Raw genomic sequence first — 27,716 nt, 5'->3', positions numbered from 1 at the left:
CAAATACTTAATGAATTTGATTTCTTTAAGTATTTTCAATTAATAGTCCTTCCAAGTTAAATACATTGTCTATCAAAATTACCATAAAACTTACTAAAATTTTAAATAATTTTGATTCTATGAACAGTTTCTGGGAGAGAATACTATGTTCTACTAAATGAGATTTTACTATATCTAAATACTAAATTCACAAAGTAAATATAAGCTTTTTGCAAAGAACAGGAAATGTTTTTCTTTTTGCTTATACTTGTAACCCTTGGCTTATCACAATGTCTGGCTATATTAAGCACTAAATAAATGATAGTCAACCATTAACTTTTACAATCTTATTAGGGATAAAAAAATAAGAGATCAAAGAATGAGTTAGATTTTGCTAAATTTTGTGGGGAAAACTGTAAAAGACAGTTAAGATTTGTTTTTTATTTTTATTTTTACACTCTCTTGGATGATAGTGGTTGGTGCTAGTGGGAATATGAGGAAAGAAATCCAAAAGATATTTCACAGGAAAAATTGACAGAATCAAATAACTGCTTGGACCAATCAAGTAGTATTTAATGAGTACCTACTAATCTCTACTTTTCTACATTGATAATTTTTCTACAAAAAATATCATTGCTAGGTACTAGACAAAAATGAAACTATTTTCCTTCAAGGCTAACAAATTGTACTAACAAGGAAATACTTTTGGATATGTGTTATTTGCAAAATATTTATACTTTAAATACAAGGTAATTTCAGTTGAGGAGACTTTAGCAATTGAGGATTGTGATGCAGTGTAAGCCTTGGAAGCAAACCAGGGATTCAAAGAGTTGGCAGTGAGTTGGAGATACATTCCTGAGAATCAGTCTGCACAAAGTCACACAAACCAGAGATGGAATGTTTTTAATAAGGAACAGCAAAGGAAGGAAAATAATGCATGATAAGTTAGGAAAGGCAGGTTGGAGATAAATTGTGAATGATTTTAAATGCTAAATGAGAAATCTGAATTTAATCCTAGAAATAATAATATAATAATAGAACTGGACCTCAGGAAAGAAACCAGCGCACTACCTACCTACACACATATATAATATGGAGAGAGAGAAAGAGAGAGAAAGAGAGAGAGAGAGAGAGAGAGAGAGAGAGAGAGAATATGTGTATGTATAGATCTACAAGTCATCTGTGTGACGATGATGAGTAAATGCTTAGGAGCTAATGAGGTCACTAAGATTTTTGTGAAGAGAAGAAAAGAAAAGAAGGTCCAGTTAGGCTGGTAATCCAGCAAAGAAATATGACAAAGAGTAGTTGGATAAATAAGAAAACCAAGAGAACACTATCATAAGAATCTAGAAAGAAGAGAGCAGCCAACAGTGTCAAATGTTACAAAGTGATTGAGGATGAGAACTGAAAAAAAGTCATTAGATTTTGGTAGATAAGAGGGACACTGGTAACTCTGGAGAAAGTAGTTTTGGTTGACTAAAGAAATTAATTAGGATTGAGAAATTAATGAGGAGATAGGAAGGAGAAAGTAAGTAATATCCCCCTTTTTAGAGCTCAGTCAATGAAAAGCATCAAGTTATTGATAGGGGCTAAGTGCTTGGAATACAAATACAACCAGAAATAAAGTCCCTACCCTCCAGGAAAGATAACATATAAAAAATGGAAAGGGGGAAGGCAGAGGGTAGAAAACGCCAGGATGCAGCCAGGAGAGGAGTAAGACATAGTAGTCCTAGTCATCCTCCTTAAATGGAGATTCTGGGAAGAGCCATCCAATCAGAGAGATCACATAGGAAGAGGGTACTTCCAAAATGTGAATTTAATCAAACCATGCTATCTCTTTCATCATTATCAATTTGTGATTCCAGATACCTGAATTAGATTCGGAAACAAAAAGACAGAAATGAGACAGTCCCTGTCAACAGAGATATTACATTCTCTTGAAGGATACAACGTATTCACAGCTAAATAAAAGTGGTTGTTCTTAAAGATCACCCATGTGTGGTTATGTTATGACTTCAACTGACACTTCCAATCATGTACTTTTATTCTTTAGATTACTTGAACTCTCTGAATGGCACTCAGCCATGCTTTTCCTCTCTTTTTATCTATTCCCATTCCCATTTCCATTATAGTTCTCAGCCAAATGCCATGAAAAAACTGACTATATTCATTGCCTATACTTTCTATCTTCGCACTCTCTCTTCAATATTTTGTAATTTACTTTAAAGGTAAAATGGCTTCTTACCTCACCACTCATTTGAAATTGCTCTTTCAAAAGTTATCAATGATCTCTAAATTACCAAATCCGATATGGTCTTTTCTCAGCCCTTGTTCTTTTCAACTATCTCCTGAATGTAATAATATTAATTAACGTCTTTGGAATACTCTTTCCTCTCAGGGATCTCAAGACATCTTTTATTCATTTCTTAACCCAATTCTTTTCAACCTCCTTTGCTAGTTCATCATCTATAATGGTTCTCTCCTCTTTCTTCTCCCCTCCTTTCCTTCTCTTTCTTTTTTCTCTTCCCTTTCCTCAATTCACATAGGGCATCCATCATATCCTAACCTGAAAGTGCTCTATCCAAAGGAATATAAATTTTGATCAATAAAACCTTGCAAGATATCTTGAAGTTTATGGACTAGATTTCAAGAACCATAGAATGGATTACTGAGCCAAAAAAAAAAAAATTATAAACAGCAATGTCTTTAAGGACACATTTTTTGGGGAAAAATTGTAGCAAACAAATGAAAGCAACATATTAATATTATTATTATGATTACTTTATAAATTATTAGTATTTGTGTAGGTTATATTATCTTTTCTTTTTAAAATCATATGCTAATAAAAATAACATAAACTCTTTGTGAGAAGGAATTGTTTTATACTATATACTTGTATAACCAATGCAGTCTTATCATTTATTAGGTTGCAGTATTTCCTTTTTTTAAAAAAATCTTCTCTGTTGCTTTCTCTGGTTCCATCTCCATCCTCTACTCTAAATTTACTAACTCTCTGCTTCAGTCTTCTTTATCTATATTGTTTCCTATGGTCGTGTCTGTTACTCCTATAGTCAATATAATTTTTACATCTTCATCTCCAAATAAATACTCTCTTCTGAACTTGAATTTCCAAATGCTTACTGGATGTTGTTACCTAAATATCTTACTAGCACCTGAAACCAACATGCCTTATTCTTTATTTGTTCTAAGAACTGCTCTTTTAGAAAACTGACAGAGTTCATTATTTTTGTTAGTGGTGCAATTATTCTCAATCACCTTAGCTCAAAAATTTCAAGGTTATTGTTAATTTTTCCTCCTTTGTTCCTACCATCCAGTCATGAACTCTGGTTAATTCTATTCCCACAACGTCTCTTCTATGTGCTTCCTTACCACTATTCTAGCCATACCAGAAGCTCAGGCTTTTGTTAAATTTTGTTTAAACAACTACCAGATTTATGTTTCTCTAGTAAATCAATCAACAAACCTGTTTTAGGTGCTTCTTATGTACCAGTCACTGTGCTAAGTAGCGAGAGTACCCAAAGAAAGAAACATTAAATAATCCCAACTCTCATGCAGATTACAGTCCCCTCTATACATCACTACCCAACTTTCCTAAAGCATACCTCCAGATCTTTCAATGATTCCTTATCATCTATTGAATAAGACTATTCTAGCATGCAGCTCTATAATTTGTAAGCACTTACTTCTTTTTTTCAATACTGTGTTCACACTACTCTTCAAATATTTTATGCCTCAAACTTTACTTAGTAGTCATTTCTTAGAAAATTTTCAATTTTTCTTATTTCTGTGCCTTTATTCATACTACTCCCTATGCCTGGAATACATTTTCTTCTTTCTACTCATTGTTCAGGACTCAGCTCAAATGCTCTCTTTTTCATGAAGCCTTTCCAATTCCTCCAGCAGGAAGTGACCTCCTTTTTCTTCGTTCTCAAGCACTCTGTACTTCTCTTATCCACTTACTATAATCGTAATTTGCATTAGGGTTGTGTGTGCATTTTATTTTCCACATTAGACTATAGAATAGAACTTTTTAAAAAATTCATTTTATACATCTTTTTTGAGCAGTGCTTTGCACATAGCAAGAACTTAAGAAATGTTTGCTGAAATTATCTTGCCATTTAATATTATGCAATGAATTTATTAATTTTTAAAGCAATGATACATATACACACATATTCCAAATTCCCAAATTCATATACAGATATTAAGTGGCAGAGCTACAATTCAAGTTTAATTCCTCTAACTCCAAATCTAGTATTTTTTATGCTATAATGCAGGTGTCCCTTACTGTACTTTCCTTTTAATCTACCATATGTTCTGGTGCAAATTGTTTTCTGAAATACCTCTTTTATCTGAGTGATTGCCCCTTACATCATAAATTTATAATGATTTTTCATTAGTGATTGCTTGAAACCTCAACTCTTCAACCTTTCAACTGTCTCAAAATTCTAACTCAAATTCTCTTTTTATCTTTACCTCCTACTACTCTATAATGCAAACATATGCTATACCTTCCTCTACTTGATGTTCCCTAAAAGATGCCATGCTCATTCCCATCCCTAAGGCTTTGCAAACCACATTTCCCCATACCTAGAATGCCTTTTCTTTTTTTTAAATCTTACTTTTCTTTCAAGACCTAGCTCAGTCTTATTACCTCTATTAGGTTTTTCCCAATTGTATCAAAGGTCATATTAATCTTTTGCTACTCTTCTGAATTCAAGTAGCATTAATCAAGAAGCAACAGAGAAGAATAGATAAATTTCAAGATTTGGGAGTCATTAAGACCTACTTGAGGGAAGTCCTGAAGCAAATACTTTTAAGGAATATAACTCTGGACAAATCATAACTTAAATTTCTTTTTTTTCATCAGTAAAATGGGGATAATAACACCAACCTCACAAAGTTATTGTTAGGATCAAAAGAGATAAGGTGTGTAAAATGCTTCACAAAATTTTAAATGTTGTATAAAATGAAGCTATTTTAATTATAAATACCTCTTGATTAGGACTGCTGACATTTGAATTTTTAACTCGAGAACAAATTCAGTTTTACACTGTATTATATCGCACACCTAAAAGTAAGTTGGACAGAAGAAATACCTGATAAATGTTTACATGAATAGTGATCAACAACTCCAATGATTTCTGTTATCACTTTTATCCTGATGATCCCAAAGCAGATTCATTACATCATCTACAATTCTATATTTAGATGTCCAAAAAAAAAAAATCTCTAGTCTCTTTAAAATTTAACATGCCAAAAGTGGAATTCATTTTTCACTCCCATAAACTGGCTCCTCCTTTGCAACTTCTCCATTGCTTTAAAAAATTTTAGTTGTTTTTATATCATCTTCATTTCAAAATACTTTCCACTCCCTTCCTTACAAAAAGGTACAAAGTAAAGAAGATTAAAAAAAAAATTCAAACTTCTCTTCTGTTAGTAATCTTGTCACTACAATACTGATTTCTAAGTTTCAAAGTCTCGAAGACAGAGTGACTTTTCTTTTTCCTTCATCTTCCTTACCTACTCACTAAGTTTTATTTGTTGAATGTATCCAAGATTAGGATCTTCTTTTCTTATGAAACTGGGCTCCCTCTCTTGCCCAGGCTTCCACTCACCTGCTGTATCACACTGCTCAACAGCACTGAAGATTTGATCTACTCTATTTAAAACCTGCTTTTCATTGGGGGGCCAAGTGCACTGGGAATCATCCTTCCCACTTTGGGGGTCATTATACACTAGTGGTATCACAGTTAATGTGGACAAGTCCTACTGAGACTCAGAACTCCTCGAGTGATCCACTAGCTTTGAGGAGTCTGGAGGACAGAGTAAGGCTGATGACTTTTTGCAGTTGTCTCACTTAAATCCATTCATGAGCAAATTAAGACATCATTCTCATGATGTCATTGGTTCTCTAAAGAACAAAGCATGAATAACAACAACTTTGGTAGCGGGGTTATAGACACATATATCACACACTGCTCATTCCTAGTTTTTTGTTCTTTGAGTCATCATCCTAGCATAAAACACAGACTGTGCTAATGGCCCTTTATACCTCTCACCTGGATTCTTAAAATAGCTTCCTAATTGGTTTCTGGATCTTGTCTCTTTCCTGACTGGACCCATTCTTCAAACTGCTGTCAAACTGATATTCCTAAGACATAAATAAGACCATGTCACTCTCCTGAAAAATCTTCCACAATAAATCAAGGATGCCCATTCTGGTCACTTTTATTTTATGCAACTGTGAAATGCTAGCAATAAGACCAGAGACACCAGCCCTGAAGTCAGGAGGACCTGAGTTCAAATCTGGTCTCAGACACGTCCTAGCTGTCTGACCCTGGGCAAGTCATTTAACCCCAATTGTCCCAGCAAATAAATAAATGAGTAAGTAAGGAAATAAATAAATAAGACCACAGAAAGAAAATTATAAAGATAGATAAAAAGGAGATAAATCTATACCTACATGCTGATATGGTTTACTTATAAAAAAAAAAATCCTAGGAAATTAATAAAGATACTGACAGTTTCTGCTAAGTTGCAGGCCATTAAAATAATAATAATAATAAAAGTCAGAAGGTAATGACTGAAAGGAAAATATCATTCCAAATAACTACAAAATGTATAAAATATCTAGGGATCAATATACCAAAGCACACAAAATACTTGTACAGATTCAATTATGAAATATTTCTTAAAGAAAAAAAATTTAATAGGTAGAGGAATATTTAGTGCTGGTATGGGCTGTGCCGATATAATAAAAATGGAATACTATCAAATTAATTTATACTTTAATTCTATACCAATCATGTTATCAAAGTGATACTTGATAGTATAGTAAAAGTTCATTTGGATAAATAAAAGATCTAGACTATCAAAGGAAATGATGAAATAAGGTAGAAATAAAGCAAGAATATACTTATAGACCTCAAACAGAATCAGTAGTTATCAAAATGATTTGACACGGCTTAAAAAGTAGAGAAATAGCTCAATGGAATAGACTAGAGAATCAGAAACAACAGAATTCAATTCAATTAACTTGGGGTTCAATAAAAGTGGAAAACATAAATTACTTAGAAAAGAACTCCCTCTTCGATTAAAAAAGAAACTTGTAAGAATACTGGAATTTAAAGTTTATTCCAATATCTCATTCTATATTCCATGATATAGTCTAAACAGATAAATGACTTGAATATTAAAGATCATATTAAAAACAAAAGAAGAGCAGATTTTATCTTTCACAGCTTTGGGCATTTGTAGTCTTGACCTCATAAGGAATGGAGGCTATTACAGCAAATAAATTAGCTTTGATTACATGGAATTGAAAAGCTTTTGCACAAACAAAAGTATTACACCTAGAATAAGAGTGGAAACTGAGAAAATGGAAAACATGTGGAAAACAATTGTATTAAATTTTTCTAATTTGTTGTTATTTAGTCTTTTTTTTTTTCAGTCACATGCAACTCTTCATGACTCTTTTTTAGGGTTTTCTTGGCAAAGATACTAGAGTGGTTTGCCATTTCCTCCTCCAGCTCATTTTCAGATGAGGAAACTGAGGCAAATAGGTTAAGTCATTTGCCCATGGTCACATAGCTAGTTGTGTCTGGGGCTTTATATGAACTCAGAAAGAGGAATCTTCCTCATCTGATCGACTTTGGAGATGGTGGTAGTAGTTGCAATAAGTGGTCAAAGAAAGTTCTCAAAAGAATTGTAAACTATTAATAACCATATTAAAGAATCAACAATAAGAAGAAATAATTCAAATAACAGCAACCAGGAGGTTTCACCTCACACACTGTAAATTAGCAAAGACTACAAACATACTAATAATGCTGAATGGGATTGTGGTGAAACAGGCAAATTAATGCACAGTTGATAGATAAGTACAATATAATCATTCTGGAAAGTAAAATCATTTGGAATTCTGCAAGTAAAATAACTAAAATGTCCTTACCCTCAGACTTAAGGCTTATACCCCAAGGAGGTCATTAAGAACAAAGTTCCTATATAAATCAAAATATTTGTAGCAGAACTTTATGAGACAGATGAATTAGAAATAAAGTAGATCCCCTCAATTGGTGAATGGCTAAACGAATTGTGGTACATGAATGAATGGAATATTACTATGCTCTGATGAATGTGATAAATACAGCATGGAAAGAGCGAAGTAAGCAGAGCCAAGGAAACAATATACACAGTGACTACAACAATGTATATGTAAAGAATTGCCTTAAAAAATGATTGTTGCAAAATTACAAAGAATAAACATTTCTAGAAGTGGGAGATCTCACAAATATTGTGCAATGCACATATTTTCAAATTTTTTTGATCAGTTATATTGATTTTTTCCTCTTCCTATTTTTTCTTTTAAAAAAATAGTATTTGTTATATAGGTTAGCTCTCTGAGAAAGGTGGAGGAATATGTACTGGGAAAAGGCATCAATAAAACACTTAAATTTTTCAGTGTCTCCTATTGCTTGTATGATAAAATACATATGCCTATATGATAAAATCATCTGTTTGGCAATTAAAGTTCTTCACAATCTGACTCCCATGCACAATTTCCAGTCTTATTTCATTAATATGATCTCTGCTCCAGTTGCAATTGCCTACTAACTCTTTGCTATAAATTACCTTTCACTTCTTGGCTAGTGTTTTTTTTTTTCTATTTCTGAAATGTATTCTCTCCTCTTCCTTCGATGTGACAGTTTTTCAAATTCTTGAAGAAAATATTTTGTGTTCCCTCACCCTCTCTACTGATTCTTCCACTTTACCCCCAACCAGTCTTCTCACTTTTCACATAAAATCCCTAGCTTCCTTTAAAAAGTATAGCTCAAAGGACATCTCTTACATAAGGCTTTTTTCTGAACCCCTCCATAATCCATTTATTAGTACCATGTTCCTCTTGAAATTTCTTCCTATTTATTTCTTTTTCTATTATATTATGTCCCTCAGTACAGTGTCAGTTCCTTGTTCATTTTTCCCCCTTTATATTCCCAGTCTTGCAGAGAGCTCAATAAACATTTGTTGAACTCAGATAACATTCTCTGATTCTTGGAATATTGTAAAGGTTTTCTCCTAATTGACTTGGTCTGCTTCCTAACTTTGCACCCTCCAATTCAATTTGTACAGGACCATGGGATTAGTATTTCTAAAAGTTTCCAGGTTTCATTCCCTCTAAAATGTGCGATGAGCTTCCTCTTACAAAAACTAACTCTTCAAAGAAAGGTTGGAGACACTTAAATTAAAATGATTAACTAAGCCTGTCAACTTTGCTAAGGTCTCCATTAATTGTGTCTATGTTACTCCTCCAACCTTTTAGTATTCACAAATATGAACTCTACAATTGACACTGACTCTCCCAATTCTACCCTCCCCCCAAAAAAAATACAGTTCCATACCTCTGAGTTCCTTTTGGTTTAATCTGTTATTCATGCTGTTCTCTTCCATCTCCATTCAGGACATAAGGCAAATCCAACTATTCTACCAAACTCTCACTGTTCTAATCTAATCTACAATGATCTTTCAAAATCTAGAAATTCATTTGGCATTTGTAGTCTGTACTAGAGAATCTAGAATTATGATCTGTCCTCTAATTGTTTCTATTAAAACAAACTTTGTGTGTTCAAATAGACAATAAGTTCATCATGGGCGGGCACTGTTTTCTAATTTTTCTGTAAACACTAAATAGGATTGATTTTTATCTGATCTTCACCCTAATTGTCCCTCGTGAGGTTTTAATGCATTGTAAATATAATATATGCTACATTAACATGATCTAGTTAAACTGTTTCTCTCGAAGAAATTAAGAGCATTTGTAAAATTGTGATCTCTTCCCATATCTTATTATTCCTCTCTCCCCTTTTCAGATTTTGTTTTTTGGCCTTTGATATCACTATTTAAACCCTTTGGTATAGGAATATTCTGCTGCTAATTGTAATATGGAGTGTACAGTGTAAACAGCAATACACAGTAGCATATGTGGCAATATATATATAAATAGTAAACATATAGTAAAATGACTATCAATAAAACAATAAAGTCAATTGGGCAAGGAATGAGGCAAGTAAAAAGCAACAAGAATGAAGGTTTTGTAACGAGAAATGAAAGAAACTACAGTACTCTTGTGTTCAAAATCAGTATTTTCCTTAAATGGAAAAATGTGTGAGGGTCTTCTCTATCTCATAATCAATGACCTATAATTGACCAGAGATTTTAAAATAGGGAATACCTTTGGAACTTGGTCTAAAACAAACTCCAAGATTGATAGTGGTATCTATAGATAATTTTTCTCAATGCTACTACACTTAAATATATATATATATATATATATATATAGAGAGAGAGAGAGAGAGAGAGAGAGAGAGAGAGAGAGAGAGAGAGAGAGAGAGAGAGTTTATAAACGGCCATGGAGTAGGAAGATGGAAGGTTTTTACTTTGTTTTTTTTGGAGGGAGTAGAGGTTAAGTTTTGGATGCTTTAGCTACTAGATAACAACTGTACAAAAACAAATCAAAAAAATCTGAACTAATATGAAAACATTACAAGAGGAAGCGCCGGGGGAACAACATTCTTGATATTCATCTGAGAATATTCCTTCAACAGAAGTATCCCCGTGTGAATTTTATGTAACAGGAAAAAGGGAAAAAGTGAAAAGGAAAAGAAGGAAGGTATCTGCTGACCCTGGGGTTCCTTTCTTCCTCCCCACCTTTCCTTCCCTAAAAAAACTGCCGGGAATAGAAAGGCTGCTGGATGTACCTTCCACGCCAGGAACAATACATTGAGGATGGCCAGCAAAGGGCAGGGTCCGTTTTCATTCTGGGTGATAATGGGCGTGTTCTCTCCCTTCCACTGGATCCACTTGATGTGATAGACAGACTGTCCCGGGAAGCGCTCTTTGGAGGCCGCTAGCACCTGAGCGGCCTCTCCCTCTTCTTTGCAGAGAGGGGCAGCTCCGCCGGACGCGCTCTCCTCCTCCTCCGGGCCCTTAGGCTCAGGCCCGTCCTCACTGCAGAATTCCGAGCTGCTGGGACAAGAATGTAGATTGGAGAACGACTCCAGGGAATCCAGGCTCGGAGATTCCCCGGGAGGGCTCGGGACGCTGCTGCTGCTGCTGGGACTGCTGGTGCTGCTGCTGGGACTGCTGCTGCTGCTCAGACCGCCGCCGGCATCTCCCGCTGACGGCGGACAAGTCCCCGCGGGAGCCGCTCCTCCTCCGGCCTCGACTTTCTCCAAGGCAGCGGTCACCTTGTGCTGTCCTCTCGGAGCCGCCTCCGAGGCCGCGGAGCTCTCTCGCTTGTGCTTCTGCTCGGAGCCAGTTTGGGAGCCGCCGGGTACGGCTTCCGGAGCGGTGCTCCCGGGAGAAGGCGCTTGCGGGCGGCTCCCGTGGCTGGCCGCCGCCCCCTGCCCTTCGCGGGCGCTGTTCGGCTCTGCAGACGGCTCCACTTCGGGATTGTGCTCGGCGCTGAGCTTGTTTTCATCTGCCCCTCCCTCGAGAAAAGCCGTCCCTACTGCCGGCGCTGCAACCGCCTCCGCCCCGTGTCCTAGCGGCTGCCGGCTCTCGGGGCTGTTCTCCATGCCGAGCCGCCAGCCCCCGACTCTATCTAGATCTTGGCCGCTTCTCTTCAGAGAGAGGCGTAGACGCCATGACAGCGGCAGAGACAGCTACAGCGCTTAGGCGCGGGACGTCACGGGGGTGCAGAACGGGAACGCGCGCGCGAGAGAGAAGCAGGAGGGATGCCTCGGTCCCCTCCCTGCCAGTCCCGTTCAGCCCGTGTGCCGGCTGGTTCCGGGCGCGCCTCTTCGTGGCAGCGCGCCCGGTGATAGGGCAGCAGGATAGGGGGCGGGTTCAAAAAGGGTGAGAAGAGAGGGAGCAGAGAAGGTACAACTGAAAAGCACCGCCCTGAGTTCTTACGGGCGCGCCCCCGCGTCCCTTCTGAAGGAGTTTGGCAAGTACCACTCCACCCTTCACTGAGAGCGGAGGGGGCGGGCCGTGGGCGCGCCCGTCCGCGCCTTAGAGGTTAGCGCTGTCGCTGGAAGTCCTGCCGCTGCTGGACTAGGAAAATAGCTACTCGTGCAGGAAGTTGAACCTGAGGACGGCCGGGCTTGCGCAGAGTAGTCACGACTCTCCTCTCCCCGCCCCCATCCCCACCCGTGTTCTTTTCTTTATTAAAGCCGTGGGGGGAGCTAGGTAATTGTTCCGGGGCCGAAGAGCCGGCATTTGGATTGAGCCGACGTTTTGGCGAAGCAAGCTGGCAAAGAGGAGATTGTATAGAGGCGGAGAAGAGAACTTAAATAGTCGCTCCTCGTAGGCTGCCCATCCACTGATGCTGTGGAAGGGACTTGGTAGAGGGAGATCCAAAGCCTGACCCTCCCGGATCACTGCTAGAACCCTTGGTTCTCTCCCTTTTTTGACACGTGGGGGAACCTTGCGTTTAGTGCTGACCCACTGCGGAAATGACCCCTCCGGGGAAGCGTCCGGGTCTCGGAGCTGCAGTTATCCAAGAATTCCTTCAGGTCCCAAACAGAAAAGCGTTCTCCGTAATTCCTCCAGTCATTGCGGTTTGGCGAACTGGTACTTTGCCACTTGCTCTGCAACGAGGAGATTGCTTCTTATCAGCAGATCTGGCCATTCATTTAAAGCAGAAAGTTCATGAACTTGCCAGGGTTAAACAGCAAAACAAAAACGAAACCTTTTTGCCCGCGGAGGGTTCCAGGATTTTTCTAACCAATTTGTGCTTAAAAAGTAGCCAGAATTGTGGATTTTCCGGGCTCTCTGACCATTAATTATTTTTTTTTTTCTGAAACTAAAAAAAAAAAAAAAGTCTGCTCAGAAGTAAAGTATTTGTCAACGACTTGCTAGGTGCATTTTCCCACGAATGGGCAAGATAAACTATTTTCTCTCTTTAATAATGTCAACACTTAGAACACTAATATTTTGCAACTCTCCATGTTTAAAAGGCAGTGAAGAAACTTTTCTTCCCTTAAAGCAAAATGTGAGGCTTGGGGTTTTTCTTTTTATTTGTTTTGTTATTTTGCCCTGCCTTAAGCCTCTCCACTCCAGTCAATTCTTTCATCTGTCAAATTGATCTCCATTCTATAGACTCCAGTGATTCCTCCTATATTTTATTGCTTTCATGGTTAAATAAAAAATCTTTTGATTTTCAAAGTTCTATGTAATCTGGTCTCCTACCTATTCACTCTTCTTGGTTGGGTAGCCTTAGAATCAAGAGATTTCCGTTTCAATCCAGACCTTCACCTTTAATTTCAAAATTTATAAAATAGGGGTAATATTTACATTGTCTACCACACAGGATTGTTGTGAAGAAAGTACTGTATAAAATAAGTATGCTTACTAGCTCTCTGACCTTGAATGATTTTATTTGATCTATGTTTTTGGTCTCGATTTCCTAAACTATAAAATGAGGATGATAATAGCAATTACTTGGAAAGATTGTGAGTACTAAAGTAGCTAATAATTGTAAAGTGCTTAGCACAATATCCAACAGTAGTAGGCGCTATATAAAAGCTTATTTCCTTCCTTTTCACTATAATGAGAGAATAAATTTAAAATATACTTCAATATTACTCCTTGAAAGAAAAATATAGCATAATAGATAGATTGCTGGACTTGAATCGGGAGAATTGGGTTTCGATTCCTGACTTTGACTTGTTAACTTCAAAATTTATAAAATAGGGATAATTTTTGTACAGACCCCGAGGGCTTTGAAGAACTGTGTGAATTTTAAAGCACTTTATATGTCTATGTTTTGAATATTATTCATGATCTGCTAATAGCATTTATGTAATAAATATGTGGTGATAACAGACTATAATAGAATTAGTTCTTCTTAGCAATTCAGTGATCCAAGGCAATTCCAACAAACTTTGGATGAAAAAATGCCATCGGAATCCGGAACGAGAACTATGGAAATTGAATTGGGATGTAAGGATAGTTTCCCCTTTCTTTTTCTCCTTTTTTTTTCTTTCTCCTAGTTTTTTCCTTTTGTTCTGATTTTTCTCTTCCGAACATGACTCATAGAAATCTTTAAAATATATATATATGTATACCAAAAACAAAGAAAAAATATGTGCATAATTTAAGATAATCTCAATACACACTATGAGACCCTTTCCAAAAGAAAGCCCACCACAGCTATTAATATTTTTAAAAGATTTTTTTCATGTCTCATACATTCAAATGCTCAGTTACTTTATTTTTCAAATATTTGCTTTAAAAAGCAAGAAAATCCAAACTAGTATTTTTTCTATTTTTTAAAACAGCAGTAAAGATGACTCTGATATAATGTATGTAAAGCATATTTCAATCTTCAAAGCAGTATATAAATGCTAGCAGTTATTATTGCTAACATAATAATCAGAATGTATTTACAAGCCTAGAATATACAAGGTGCTGGGGAAGCAAAGAAGAAAATGAAATAAAATGTCTTCCCAAAGAGCTTACATTCTACTGAATTGTACAGCATTAAGAGTCATAGAGAAAGAGAGGGAAAATCTTTGGACACAATGAACTGGATAAAGATTCCATAATGCCATACTCTAGTAATCTAGCTGAAAAAGTGAGGTTTCTTTTAGCTTGTTCATTTAACATTTCCTTTCAGTAACTTCTGGAATTAAAACATTTTGAAAAAATTTGATACACTAATAAAAGACATTAAACTACATTTCATTAGATTTGTCATCTAGTATAGCACCCTTACAATTGAAACCAATAAGAATATTTACTTAGGCATGTAATATAGTTTTTAATGGATTTTTATGAAATTTGATATACTATTTATATATAAAAACTACATACTTTTGATTTTGTTGTTTTTCAGTATGCTATGAAAAAACAATCTTTAGATTGCAAATATTTAACCTAATCAGATTGCTTGCTGAATTGCTATTGGGGATGGTGAAAAAAGGAGGGGCAAAAATCTAGAACACAAAATCTTACAAAAATGAATGTTGAAAACTATTTTTACATGTATTTGGAAAAAAATACTACTGATAAGAAAAAAGAGAAACCAATCTTTATTTGAGTAGAACTTTTTTTTTTTTCAGTCCAAAATGTAAGTAAGAGAAATACAAGGAAAATTATTGTGCACAAATAAAAATTTTTAAGGTAGTGTGAATCAGGAAAGATTGAAAAATGGTGAAACCACTAGGATTTCAATTCCTTACTTTGCACAGAAATAAACTTATATTTCAATTTCATTATTTTCTGATTTGTTTATTTTTCCATAATGAAATTATCCATATTCTTTAAAGTTCATTTTACAACCTTGTTGCATTCTTATGTGAGTTTATTATATCAGATCTATTTTTTTCTCTGGAGAAATGCATTTCTTATCTAATAATGGTAATAAATTATCAAAGTGGGTCTTGTATCATAGTATCATAGAAGTGGAATTATGTAGGGCCTTAAAAGTCATCCAGAATTTCATTTTGCAACTAACTTTCCAGGAAAACATAATCCATGTCCAAAGAAGAGCTCTACTGCTTCAGAGAATGTCACTTACTTATTTCTTGATCACTTAGTATGTAACAGACAACATCATTTTGTGAGGTATTAAGAGATAAGAGATATAGTTTTCTTTAGTGTACTTAAAATTTCGTATATAATAATAAAAACATAATTAAAATCCAAAGCAAATACTCAAAAAGTTATCAAACTGTGCAGACCCTTTGATCTAGTAATGTTACTACTGGGCTCATATCCTAAAGAGATTTTAAAGAAGGGAAAGGGACCTGTATGTGCAAGAATGTTTGTGGCAGCCCTCTTTGTAGTGGCCAGAAACTGGAAACTGAGTGGATGCCCATCAATTGGAGAATGGCTGAATAAATTGTGATATATGCATATTATGGAATATTATTGTTCTATAAGAAATGACTAGGAGGATGATTTCAGAAAGGCCTGAAGAGACTTACATGAACTGATGCTGAGTGAAATGAGTAGGACCAGGAGATCATTATATACTTCAACAACAATACTATATGATGATCAATTCTGATGGACGTGACCCTCTTCAATAATGAGATGAACCAAATCAGTTCCAATAGAGCAGTAATGAATTGAACCAGCTACACCTGGCGAAAGAACTCTGGGAGATGAATATGAATCACTACATAGAATTCCCTATCCCTCTATTTTTGTCCGCCTGCATTTTTGATTTCCTTCACAGGCTAGTTGTACACTATTTCAAAGTCCGATTTTTTTTGTACAGCAAGATAATGTTTGAACACGTATACATATATTGTATTTAACTTACACTTTAACATATTTAAAATGTATCCATCAAACTGCCATCTGGGGGAAGAGGTGGCGGGAAGGAGGGGAAAAGTTGGAACAAAGGGTTTGCAATTGTCAATGCTGAAAAATTACCCATGCATATATCTTGTAAATAAAAAGCTGTAATAAAAAAAATAATAATAAAATCCAAAGCAAGTGAGGCAGGTAAATGTTTAACATCAGCCTCTCTAGAATACTTGAACACTTTAAATTTAGTCTAATTAAATTTAATCTTTCTCTGTTGCTTTCTTAAATCTAGCCAATCAACAAAGCAATAAATTAAATCCTGATTTGTAGCAAGATTTTGAGGTGTAAATGCTCACACTGAAAATTTAACAATCTGAATCACTGGCTTCCTCACACCACAATATAAACCTATCAAAGGCTAAGTTTTCGTACTTGCCACTTCTGCCTTGTTTGGCATCACTGCTGAATTAGGAAAGTGAGGGTTTGAAAGGGGCCTGAATAATGATTGGAATTTCCAAAGACAGAGAAAAGAGGGAATGAAAGTATTTCCAAGATTTTTATAATCTCAATCCTCAAAGAATTTATGATCTCTCAAAATTAAATTCTACAGTAACTTTGTTTTACCTGAAAGGTCTTTTTTCTCCTCTTTTGACCAAACTCTTTGTGGTACTTGACAATATTATGTGAAAATCTCCTTTCCTTTGACTTCCATAACACTTTACTATCTTAGGACCATCTTTAGTGGTCCTGGACTATATCTTGCTTTTGGGCACCTCCAGGGGAGAAAGTGAGGCTGATGATTTTGCATAGCACAACCTCACTTAAATCAGTTCACTTGCAAGTCTTGGATAAAAGACAGATACAAGCAATCAATCCTTTACTACTTCTTTTGCAGACACTGTTACCATTTTACCTTGTTCTAAACCAACGAACTGGTAAAATGTAAACTGAGGGTTGGGGTTTCTTTCATTTCTTTTTTGTATCTTCAGTACCTTGCATATAGTATATTGGATATATAAGATTCAGTTCTTGATCTTCTCTGCCTTTAATTCTGAGAACCTCCTCTTATCCTACCTCCCCCTCTGGTTTTCACTATCATTTCCACCCTATGATTCCCAAATCTGCTGTTTTGATCTTGGTTTCTAAAAGTGCCTTCAGGTTATGAATTCTAGCTCAGGATGTAAAGGTAAAGCTGGTTCTTTAATTCTTTAATAGTTCACTCCACTGACATTTAGATTTTTCCCTCCATTCCCAACACCTGAGGGTTCCTCTATCCTTATATCTTTTGCAATCTGAAGCTCCCTTCAAGGTTCAAGCCAATTTAAATGCTACCTTTCTTTTTTTAATTAAAAAAAATTTTTTTTAATTATAGCTTTTTATTTACAAGATATATGCATGGGTAATTTTTCAGCATTGACAGTTGCAAAACCTTTTGTTCCAATTTTTCCCCTCCTTCCCCCCCACCCACACCCCCAGATGCAGGTAGACCAATACATGTTAAATATGTTAATATAATATATGTTAAATACAATATATGTATATATGTCCACACAGGATAAATGCTACTTTTCCATATCCCTCTAGTTATCAATATTCTCCCCATTCTACTTACTATTACATTTTTATGTTTATATGTTGTTTCCAGATATTTGTATTTGCTTTGTCTTTGGTATTTATTTGTACTATCTCAGGATAGTCTCTCAGGAGGGAAACTTTACATCTATATTCTAAAATTACCATCTTCACTTTAGTCTTCATTATTCTCAAATTATTGTAATGTCCTCCTCACTTGTATTCCTGCCTCCTGTCTCTTCTCCCTACTTCATACTTCATAGAGGAATATTTTGAAAACATTATGTTCCTGGGAAATGAATGTGAACTATTTGCATTTTTGATTTTCTTCCCGAGTTATTTTTACCTTCTGAATCCAATTCTCCCTGTGCAGCGGGAGAACTGTTCGGTTCTGCAAATATGTATTGTATCTAGGATATACTGCAACATATTTAACATATATAGGACTGCTTGCCATCTTGGGGGGGGGGTTGTGGAGGGAGGGAGGGGAAAAAAAATGAAACATAAGTGAGTGCAAGGGATAATGTTGTAAAAAAATTATCCTGGCATGGATTCCGTCAATACAAAGTTATTATTAAATAAAATAAAATTTAAATTAAAAAAAAACATTATGTTTACTATGTCATTTCTCCTATTAGAGAAATTATGATAGGTCATGATTGCTTATCATGAGCAATCATCTAACCTTATTTCCCATTATTCTTTTCTCCTTATAATAAAGAAGCCAGTAACAATCTTGGGAATTCTAGAAATCTCCCAAGATTGTTATTGGCTTCTTTATTATATATTTTTATATTTATATTCTGCAATTTTTAAGGAAATAATAATAGTATCTATCTCCTAGAGATGTGTGAATCAAATGAATTAATATTTGCAAACTGCTTAGCCCAAATCCTGATACATATTAGGCACTTAAAACATCCTTGTTTCCTCTCTGTCCCCTTTTACTGACCATTTACATTTTTTCATAGAAAACACATAATCATTAACCATGCAATTTAGCAATTAATTATTTTTTAAAATGTTATTGTGTAAGGGTCTGAAGAGGAAGCACGGACAGTGCAATCAGGAAGTATTAAGGCCTTGAAGCCTGAGATTCCCACATATGGTTTTCTGTGATCATCAAGGATTGCCTCTTGGGTGGAAGCTGAGATCCATGTCATCTATGGGAGGTGTCTCCTTCTCTAATTGGCTGTGCGTGTGACCTCATACACCCAATATAAGCTGTAGGGACCAGGAAGTGGGGAGAGTTTTACTAGGATTTGACTAAAAGTGAGCAGGAAGTCAAAAGGGCAGGATGTGAACATGTGGAATAAAAAATCTTAAGCTTGCATGTGGCTGTCCTCGGGTTCTCTGCAGAACATATAACCACTGCTGATGAAGTGGTAGCCAGAGATCTCTGAAGACCTCTGATTGAAGTAAGAGTGGTAAGAAGCACTGTACTAGACGGTGGCCAGAGATTTATCTGAGGGCCTGGGAATTAGGGGTGATTGGTAATAATGGTTTCTGGGTGTTATTATATCTCTTCCAAAATGATTTTACACACACATACTTAAAAAAAAAAAAAAACACTAATACTTTCCTTATTGTATTATATGTGAACACCATGATCTCTAAAGAATCAAAACTGGCAGGTAACTTGAAGTCTGGCAATGGAGAGCTCTTTGGTGGCTATACATAGGCTTTAGCATATTGCTATCTGCAATCTTAGACATATCACTTTACCATCCTGGGCCTCCTTCATCCAAAAAATAAGAGAGTTATATTAGATGATTGTTAAGGTCCTTTACAATTTCAAATTTATGATCTTTTGATTTTTTTTTCTTTCTTTTCTTTTTATAAGAATTGATATAAAAGACACCATAATAATTTATTATTTGAAGAAAGGTGCTGGGGCAAAAATAAAGGAAATAAGACAGCTGGAATGCTGACCTGGTACCTAGGGAAATTTAAAAAGAAGTTCTACAGTACATTGGGTAAATCATTTGTAGAGAATTTATGGGAAGCTATGGACAGTCTTCTACCTCTCTTCCAAATTTCCTTATTTCTGTCAAAAGCACACTCATTTTTCTACTCTCTTAGTGTTATTCTCAACTTTTTAATCTTCTTCACCCTACATGATGGGGAAACCCTAAAACTGTCCTTGACTTTTGGAGTGAGCTCTGAAACTCTCCTGACAGGGAGCTACCCTTGGGGAAGTTAAGTGGTTTCATTCAGATTGGATCAGGACCAGTCCCTACTTAACTCGAATTTAAGTGGTCTCATTTAGCTGGAGATCTGGATCTGACATTTCTATTGAGTAACTACACTCTCTATTGAGTTGACAGTTAGTCCAGCATTTCTACTTAGCTTGAATTTAAGTGGTCTTATTCAATTGGAAATCTAGGTCTGAGGGCACTGACAACATTGAAGGAATTTCATTCAATTGAAACTTCAGTCTCAGATTTCCTAGTTAAAGGACAATTTGGGGGTTCATTTCTTTGCAGAGGCCTAAAACCAGGAATCATACCATCCTGGGGACCTCTCTTTGGCATAGCTGCCTGCCAGGACTGCTGCCCATTGTGAAGACATTCTCTTCTCAGCATTAACCCCTCTTTATCTCTCTGTCAGGACCTTGCCACTGAAGAAGTCAGTCTCCTAGCAAAAGCTGACTTCTCAATGCCAATAAACTTCCTTTTGCCAGTCTAATATTTCGGATTCGTGAATGCTTTCATGTTGGACCTGCGCCGAGCATGATTCTCACAATTCTCTGCACTGCCATTGACTGCATCATAGAGATCCAATGAGTTGCCAAGGTGCCATTTCTGCCTTCATAATACCTTTTGCAATTGTTTCCTCTATTGACAACTATTAGGTTTGTTCAGGTCTTCCTCATTGCCTCTCATCTAGATTATTGCTATGGCCTCTTGTCCCATCTGAAGTCTTCCCTTTATTCTTTCTTTATATTGCTGACAAAGTGATTTTAATTGAACATCTGACCACATCATTCCCCTACTGAATCAAGTCCTATAATTCTCTACTTCTTCAAGGATAAAATATAAATCCTTTGGCTTAACTTTTAAAATCCTTTACAATGTCTCCAGCCCTTTTTCCCCAGACTTATTGAAAGTGATTTGCCCCTCTCACATTTTACAAACATGCCAAATTGTTTTTCCATCTTTGGACCTATCCAATTGTAGTCTCTTATGCTTGGAATGCACTCCCAGTTCATCTCCACCATAGTGTCCTACTCTTCCTTTAAAGTACAATTCATTCTCTATTTTCTTCCTGAGATCTTTCCTGATTCTTCTCAAATGATAGCACCTTCTGTCTCTTATCTTTTATTTTGTAATTAACTTTGTATTTATACTTTGTGCATACTTTGTACATATATTTTATATACACTTTTATGAGTCTTTCTTGTCTTTCCCTTTAGAATGTAAGTTCCTAATAAAGATTGTATTTTTATCCATAGGAAAATCTCTAACAGTATCATTGTTTAGTCTTTATCTTTATTGTTGTTTATCATTGTTGTTTAGTCTTCTTCAATGAGATAATATATCCCCTAATCAGAAAAAGATATTGATAAATTTTATCTAGTAAATGACTCATGTACTTGCATTTTTAAATCATTGTGGTCCAGATATTTTCTCTCCATTTTTATTGTTCAATTGTTTCAGTCTTGTCTGACTCTTTGTGACTCCATTTAGGGTTTTCTTGGCAGAGATACTGTATTCATTTGCCATTTCCTTCTCCAATTTATTTTACAGATGAAGAAACTGAGGCAAATAGGATTAAGTAATTTGCCCAGGGTCACACAGCTAGTGTGTGAGGCCAGATCTGAATTCTTCCTGACTCTTGATAGTAATGAATACTTGTTGATTGACAGATTTGGGTTGTGACCACTTAAGGAATAGTCAAGCCATTAAGATCACTAATTGATGAAAATATTAAAAAGCATTATATGGAAGCTGTAAAAAAAATAAGATATATATATATATATATATATGTATATATATAAAACCCTTGCCCTTTAGATGTTTATAATCTAAACCAGGGATTTTTAAACTTTTTTTTTTAATGTCACAGAAGCCTTTCTTTGATTATCTAATGAAGTCTTTGAGCCCTGAGAATAATTAAAAAAAAATTTTTTTTTACAAGGAAAACCTAAATTTCAGTTAGATGTTAATGAAAACATCAATGTAATTTTTATCTCATCCAAGTTAGTGGATACTACTTTAAGTTATCCACTCATCTCCTAGGTTAAGAACCTCTGATTTAGACAGAATAGAATAGAAAGGGAATGATAGAAGGTCTTGAAGGTCATCTCAAGCAACCCCTTTACAATTGAAGAACATGAGAACTCATGTACAGAGGGAGTTTTTTACTTTCCTAAGCAATCATGACTGGTAGTAGAAACATGTTTATGTTACAAAATACAATTAAAAAATACTATCTGATAAAAATGACTGAGAGAACAATATAAAGTTGGTAACCTGCCAATAATAGAATTCCCATATAAAATACTAAGAGAAGCTGTACTTTAAGAGTTGGATTCTTTTCCCATGGTAAAATATGTTCATCCTGTCTTGCTACTTATGGTTTATTCCTGACAGCTTAATCTAAGATGATGGTGATGTCCACATTTGATTAGAAAAATTCAACTAGTTTTAGATTCTTCAATAAATCACAAATGATTTCCCTGGCCAGAAAATTTGGATTATATTTACATAACTTCAATTAGATTTTATTCAATTAAAATATATTTTAAACTTTTTACATGTTCTGGTTAAATGAACTTTAAGAACGGCAGTTTACTATTAGTAATAGTATAATAATACTTTCCTTCCTTAAATTCGACTGCTTCAAGCAAAACAAAAGAATAATTCATCGATACAGGTATAAGAAAGAAGTTCTAAGCAATTTGGAACTATACTCAAAAAGTTATCAAACTGTGCATACCCTTTGATTCAGCAGTGTTTCTACTGGGCTTATACCCCAAAGAGATACTAAAGAAGGGAAAGGGACCTGTATGTGCCAAAATGTTTGTAGCAGCCCTGTTTGTAGTGGCTAGAAACTGGAAAATGAATGGATGCCCATCAATTGGAGAATGGCTGGGTAAATTGTGGTATATGAATGTTATGGAATATTATTGTTCTGTAAGAAATGACCAGCGGGATGAATACAGAGAGGACTGGCAAGACTTACATGAACTGATGCTAAGTGAAATGAGCAGAACCAGGAGATCATTATACACTTCGACAACAATATTGTATGAGGATATATTTTGATGGAAGTGGATTTCTTTGACAAAGAGACCTGAGTTTCAATTGATAAATGACGGACAAAAGCAGCTACACCCAAAGAAAGAACACTGGGAAACGAATGTGAACTATCTGCATTTTTGTTTTTCTTCCCGGGTTATTTATACCTTCTGAATCCAATTCTCCCTATGCAACAAGAGAACTGTTCGGTTCTGCAAACATATATTGTATCTAGGATATACTGCAACATATCCAACATATAAAGGACTGCTTGCCATCTAGGGGAGGGGGTGGAGGGAGAGAGGGAAAAAAAAAATTGGAACAGAAACGAGTGTCAATATAAAGTAATTATTAAATAAAAATAAAAAAAAAAAAAGAGTTGGATTCTTTTCCCATGGTAAAATATGTTCATCCTATCTTGCTACTTATGGTTTATTCCTGACAGCTTAGTCTAAGATGATGGTGATGTCCACATTTGATTAGAAAAATTCAACTAGTTTTGGATTCTTCAATAAATCACAAATGATTTCCCTGGCCAGAAAATTTGGATTATATTTACATAACTTCAATTAGATTTTATTCAATTAAAATATATTTTAAACTTTTTACATGTTCTGGTTAAATGAACTTTAAGAACGGCAGTTTACTATTAGTAATAGTATAATACTTTCCTTCCTTAAATTCGACTGCTTCAAACAAAACAAAAGAATAATTCATCGATACAGGTATAAGAAAGAAGTTCTAAGCAATTTGGAACTATGCTCAAAAAGTTATCAAACTGTGCATACCCTTTGATCCAGCAGTGTTTCTACTGGGCTTATGCCCCAAAGAGATACTAAAGAAGGGAAAGGGACCTGTATGTGCCAAAATGTCTGTGGCAGCCTTGTTTGTAGTGGCTAGAAGCTGGAAAATGAATGGATGCCCATCAATTGGAGAATGGTTGAGTAAATTGTGGTATATGAATGTTATGGAATATTATTGTTCTGTAAGGAATGACCAGCGGGATGAATACAGAGAGGACTGGCGAGACTTACATGAACTGATGCTAAGTGAAATGAGCAGAACCAGGAGATCATTATATACCTCAACAACAATACTATATGAGGATATATTCTGATGGAAGTGAATCTCTTTGATAAAGAGAGCTAATTCAGTTTCAATTGATCAAAGATGGACAGAAGTAGCTACACCCAAAGAAAGAACACTGGGAAATGAATATAAACTGCTTGCATTTTTGTTTTTCTTCCCGGGTTATTTATACCTTCTGAATTCAATTCTCCCTGTGCAACAAGAAAACTGTTCAGTTCTGCACACATATATAGTATTTAGGATATACCGTAGCCTATTCAACATATAAAGGACTGCTTGCTATCTAGGGGAGGGGTGGAGGGAGGGAGGGGAAAAATCGGAATAGAAGTGAATGCAAGGGATAATGCTGTAAAAAATTACCCTGGCATGGATTCTATCAATAAAAAGTTATTAAAAAAAAAAAGAAAGAAGTTCTAGTTTATACAGTATTTCAGATTACATATTTTTCTATTGAAAGACCATCTAAAAATGCATTGAGTTTCAGAATTTTGAGGAATGAAGGGAGAAGAGATAAGAGAATTCCTTTTTTGGGGGGTTGCAATTTATGCATAGAACATGAGAGACTAATGCAAAAAATAGACCTTTTAGGTTGAACATCCTGAAGGACCTAAACTGGGATGTAAACTTATTTTCATTACCCTTGTTTCTTTTCTGGCACACAAAACTATGCTTAGACATCGTATGTCTGCTGGCTTCCAATTGAGGTAGTTCTTTTGGATGGACTTTATGTTTATGTCTGACTTGCAGTTTATTCTGAATTTTATGACAGAGAAGACTGTTTTTGTGTTGATTGTGACTATTCAAGTTATTTAATAGTATAATACTGGTGCCAAAATTTTTATTTCAATACTATTCCAATAAAAGTACTGAAGAGATACTTTACAGAGCTAGAAAAAATAATAGCAAAATTCATTAGGAAGAACAAATAATTTAGAATATCAAAGAAAATAATGAATAAAATGTTGGAATGAAAGGGGATGAAACTTCAAACTGTATCATGAAGCAAAATCAGTGGAACCATGTTGCAATGTTTAAAAATAGAAAAGTAGATGAGTAGAACAAACTAAAGAAATAATCAGAAATAATGGACCTCAATAGCAGGATTTGATAAGCCATAAAACACCAATTAGTTAGGGGAGAATTTCCTATTTGACAAGAAGTGCTATGCAAACTGGAAAACAGTTTGAATTAGACCAAAATCTTATTTCATGTTCTGCAATAAATTAAAAATGGGTATATGACCTGAATATTAAAGATTATACCATTAAAACTTAGATAAGATCATATGCCTTTCACAGATATAAGGAATGAATTTTTAACCAAATAAGGGATAGAGGCAATTTCAAAAGACAAAATAGATAATTTTGATTGTGTAAAATTAAAAAATTTTTCAAACAGTATTATTGCATCTAGGATAAGAAAGGGAACCATTGATTGGGAAAAGATGTTTGTATTAAACATGTCTGTTAACGTTTTAATATTTGAGCTATACAGACTAACAAATATGTAAAGCCAAAAGTCATATCTCAATAAAGATGTCAAAGGATATGAACAGTCCTTAAAGTATTGTCATATTAAAGATCGTTGAAATAACCTTTAGGTTTTCCCTAACAACCAATAAACTGGCAAAGGTTACAAAAGATGAGAATAGTGCATACTGTACTAAACAGGGTGTGGAAAGACAGGCTTGATAATGTAACAATTGGTACTACCATTATAGAAAGCAATTTGGATTCATGCAAACAAAGTGGCTAAAATATTCAAACTCTTTACCCAAGTAATAAGCTGCTAGGAATATAGTTTCAGGCAGGCACTGACAAAAATAAGGGCTCAACATATACCAAAATATTTGCAGCAGCACTTTTTGTGGTAGCAAAGAATTGGAAACAGGTGCCCAGCTACTGGGAAATGGCTAAAGTTGTGATAAATAACAGGCCAGGTAGGTGGCGTAATCGGTAGAGTCCTAGACTTGGGAGTGAGGAAAACAGGAATTTAAATCCTGCCTCAGACACCAGTTGTGAGAAGTACGAATCTTATTTCTTGCTTACCTAGTTTCAGCTGTAAAATGAGGATAATAATAGAACTTCTCTCTCATGCTTGGGGAGAGGATGAGACATTATTTGTTAAGGTTTTGCAGACACTATATTATTACAACGTGAATATAATCAGATATTACTGTTCTGTGGGAAACCACAGATGACTGCAGAAAAGCATGAAAAGATATATAAAAATGGATGAAAAGTGAAGTGAGCAGGTCCAGGAAAATAATATACATAATGACTACCTCGGTGTAAGTAGGAAATACAGCAATCACCAAAAAATGGAAAACTGAATATGAAATCATAAACAACAAGCTTGACCCCAAAGAAGATATGAGAAAAGTATTAGCCTCTCCTTTGCAGAACCATAGGTGTGCATATAAGGTCAGACTTTTTTTTTTTAATATGTTGCTTAGTTTTGCAGAACTTTTCCTATTTTTTATTATGAGGGTATCCCTCTGGGAAGTATTGGGGGGAGAAATGCAGTGAGAAATAAATATACGGATCATAATATATCAATAAAATCTAAGCAATAAAAAAGTACGTCTACGTCACAGTCGGGAAGTGGGAAGCGGTTCTAACCGCATACAGTACTGTTCCATTTTAGCCATATTTGCTTAAAAAGAAAATAAAATCAAGTCTCTGTGGCTTTAAGGCGGAGGAGGGCACTCTTTCGCAGCGTGCGCTGCTCCGGAGCCGCTACTCTGGAGGGTCGGAGGAGGGACTACCAGAGACCCCGCCCCCCTATGGGAGGGGCGACGTCAGCGATGTGAGAACCCGGTTCTGGGTTGGGGAATAGGAAATCGCCGCGGTGGTCCGTGTAGTCAAAGAAGGAGCGCGCGTCACGCGGGGCAGCGGAGGGAGGGGAGGGAGGGACGGACGGGTGCGGCCCCGTGGTGCCCGTTGGACGCCCGCGCGTCACGTGGTGAGGAAGGAGGCGGAGGTCGAGGACTGGGGGGGAGGGGGCAGAGGAGGGAAGCAGAGGAGGGAAAAAGGGAGGGAGGGAAGGAAAACGGAGAAGGAAGGAAACAAGGAAGTGGGGGGAGGGAGGTCCCTGTTTTGGAGGTGCTGGGAGCGCTGCCGGCTGCTGAAGTAGAGCAAGAAGGAGGTGCTTGGCGGCTCCAGCGGCCGGGGGAGGGTCCCGGGTTCCCGCGGAGGCTTCGGATCAAGCCCCTTCAGTTTCTCCCTCCGGATCAATGTGCTGTTGTTAACCCGTGAGGAGGCGGCGGCGGGGCCTGGGCTAGCGGCGGCGTCGACCGGAGCGGCGGCGGAAGATGGTGTTGCTGAGAGTGTTAATTCTGCTTCTCTCCTGGGCGGCGGGGCTCGGAGGTGAGGCACGGCGGCGCCGGGGGGCTCCGGGCCCGCGGGCCAGGGGCTCCGGCGGCGCTCTTTCTGCGCGCTGCCCTCCCCCTCCCCATTGTCCCTCGCGCCCGGAGCTCGCGGGCTCCCTCCTGTCCGGGGCGGGCCGGCGCGGCCCCCTTCGTCCTCCCCGCCTGCTGCGGCCGAGGCGGCG

The 27,716-nt window shown here is 36.4% G+C and overlaps 2 protein-coding genes across 2 annotated transcripts in view; one reads left to right on the top strand and one right to left on the bottom strand.

Moving 5' to 3' along the window:
- Nucleotides 1-13,306, bottom strand: part of MINDY2 (MINDY lysine 48 deubiquitinase 2) — a 120,112-nt gene extending 106,806 nt beyond the window's left edge. Inside the window, exon 1 of the mRNA XM_051980731.1 lies at nt 10,758-13,306. Coding sequence (XP_051836691.1) covers nt 10,758-11,576 — 819 coding nt within the window. The 5' untranslated portion in view covers nt 11,577-13,306. The remainder of the gene's footprint in view (nt 1-10,757) is intronic.
- A 13,878-nt stretch (nt 13,307-27,184) lies between these two features.
- ADAM10 (ADAM metallopeptidase domain 10) overlaps nt 27,185-27,716 on the top strand; it is a 145,399-nt gene continuing 144,867 nt past the window's right edge. The window contains exon 1 of the mRNA XM_051980730.1: nt 27,185-27,532. Coding sequence (XP_051836690.1) covers nt 27,478-27,532 — 55 coding nt within the window. The 5' untranslated portion in view covers nt 27,185-27,477. The remainder of the gene's footprint in view (nt 27,533-27,716) is intronic.

Source organism: Antechinus flavipes, chromosome 2 (assembly GCF_016432865.1).
Source record: "Antechinus flavipes isolate AdamAnt ecotype Samford, QLD, Australia chromosome 2, AdamAnt_v2, whole genome shotgun sequence".
Classification (NCBI taxonomy): Eukaryota; Metazoa; Chordata; class Mammalia; order Dasyuromorphia; family Dasyuridae; genus Antechinus; species Antechinus flavipes.
Note: the sequence above shows the minus strand (reverse complement) of the source record. Positions and strands in the feature narration are given on the sequence as shown.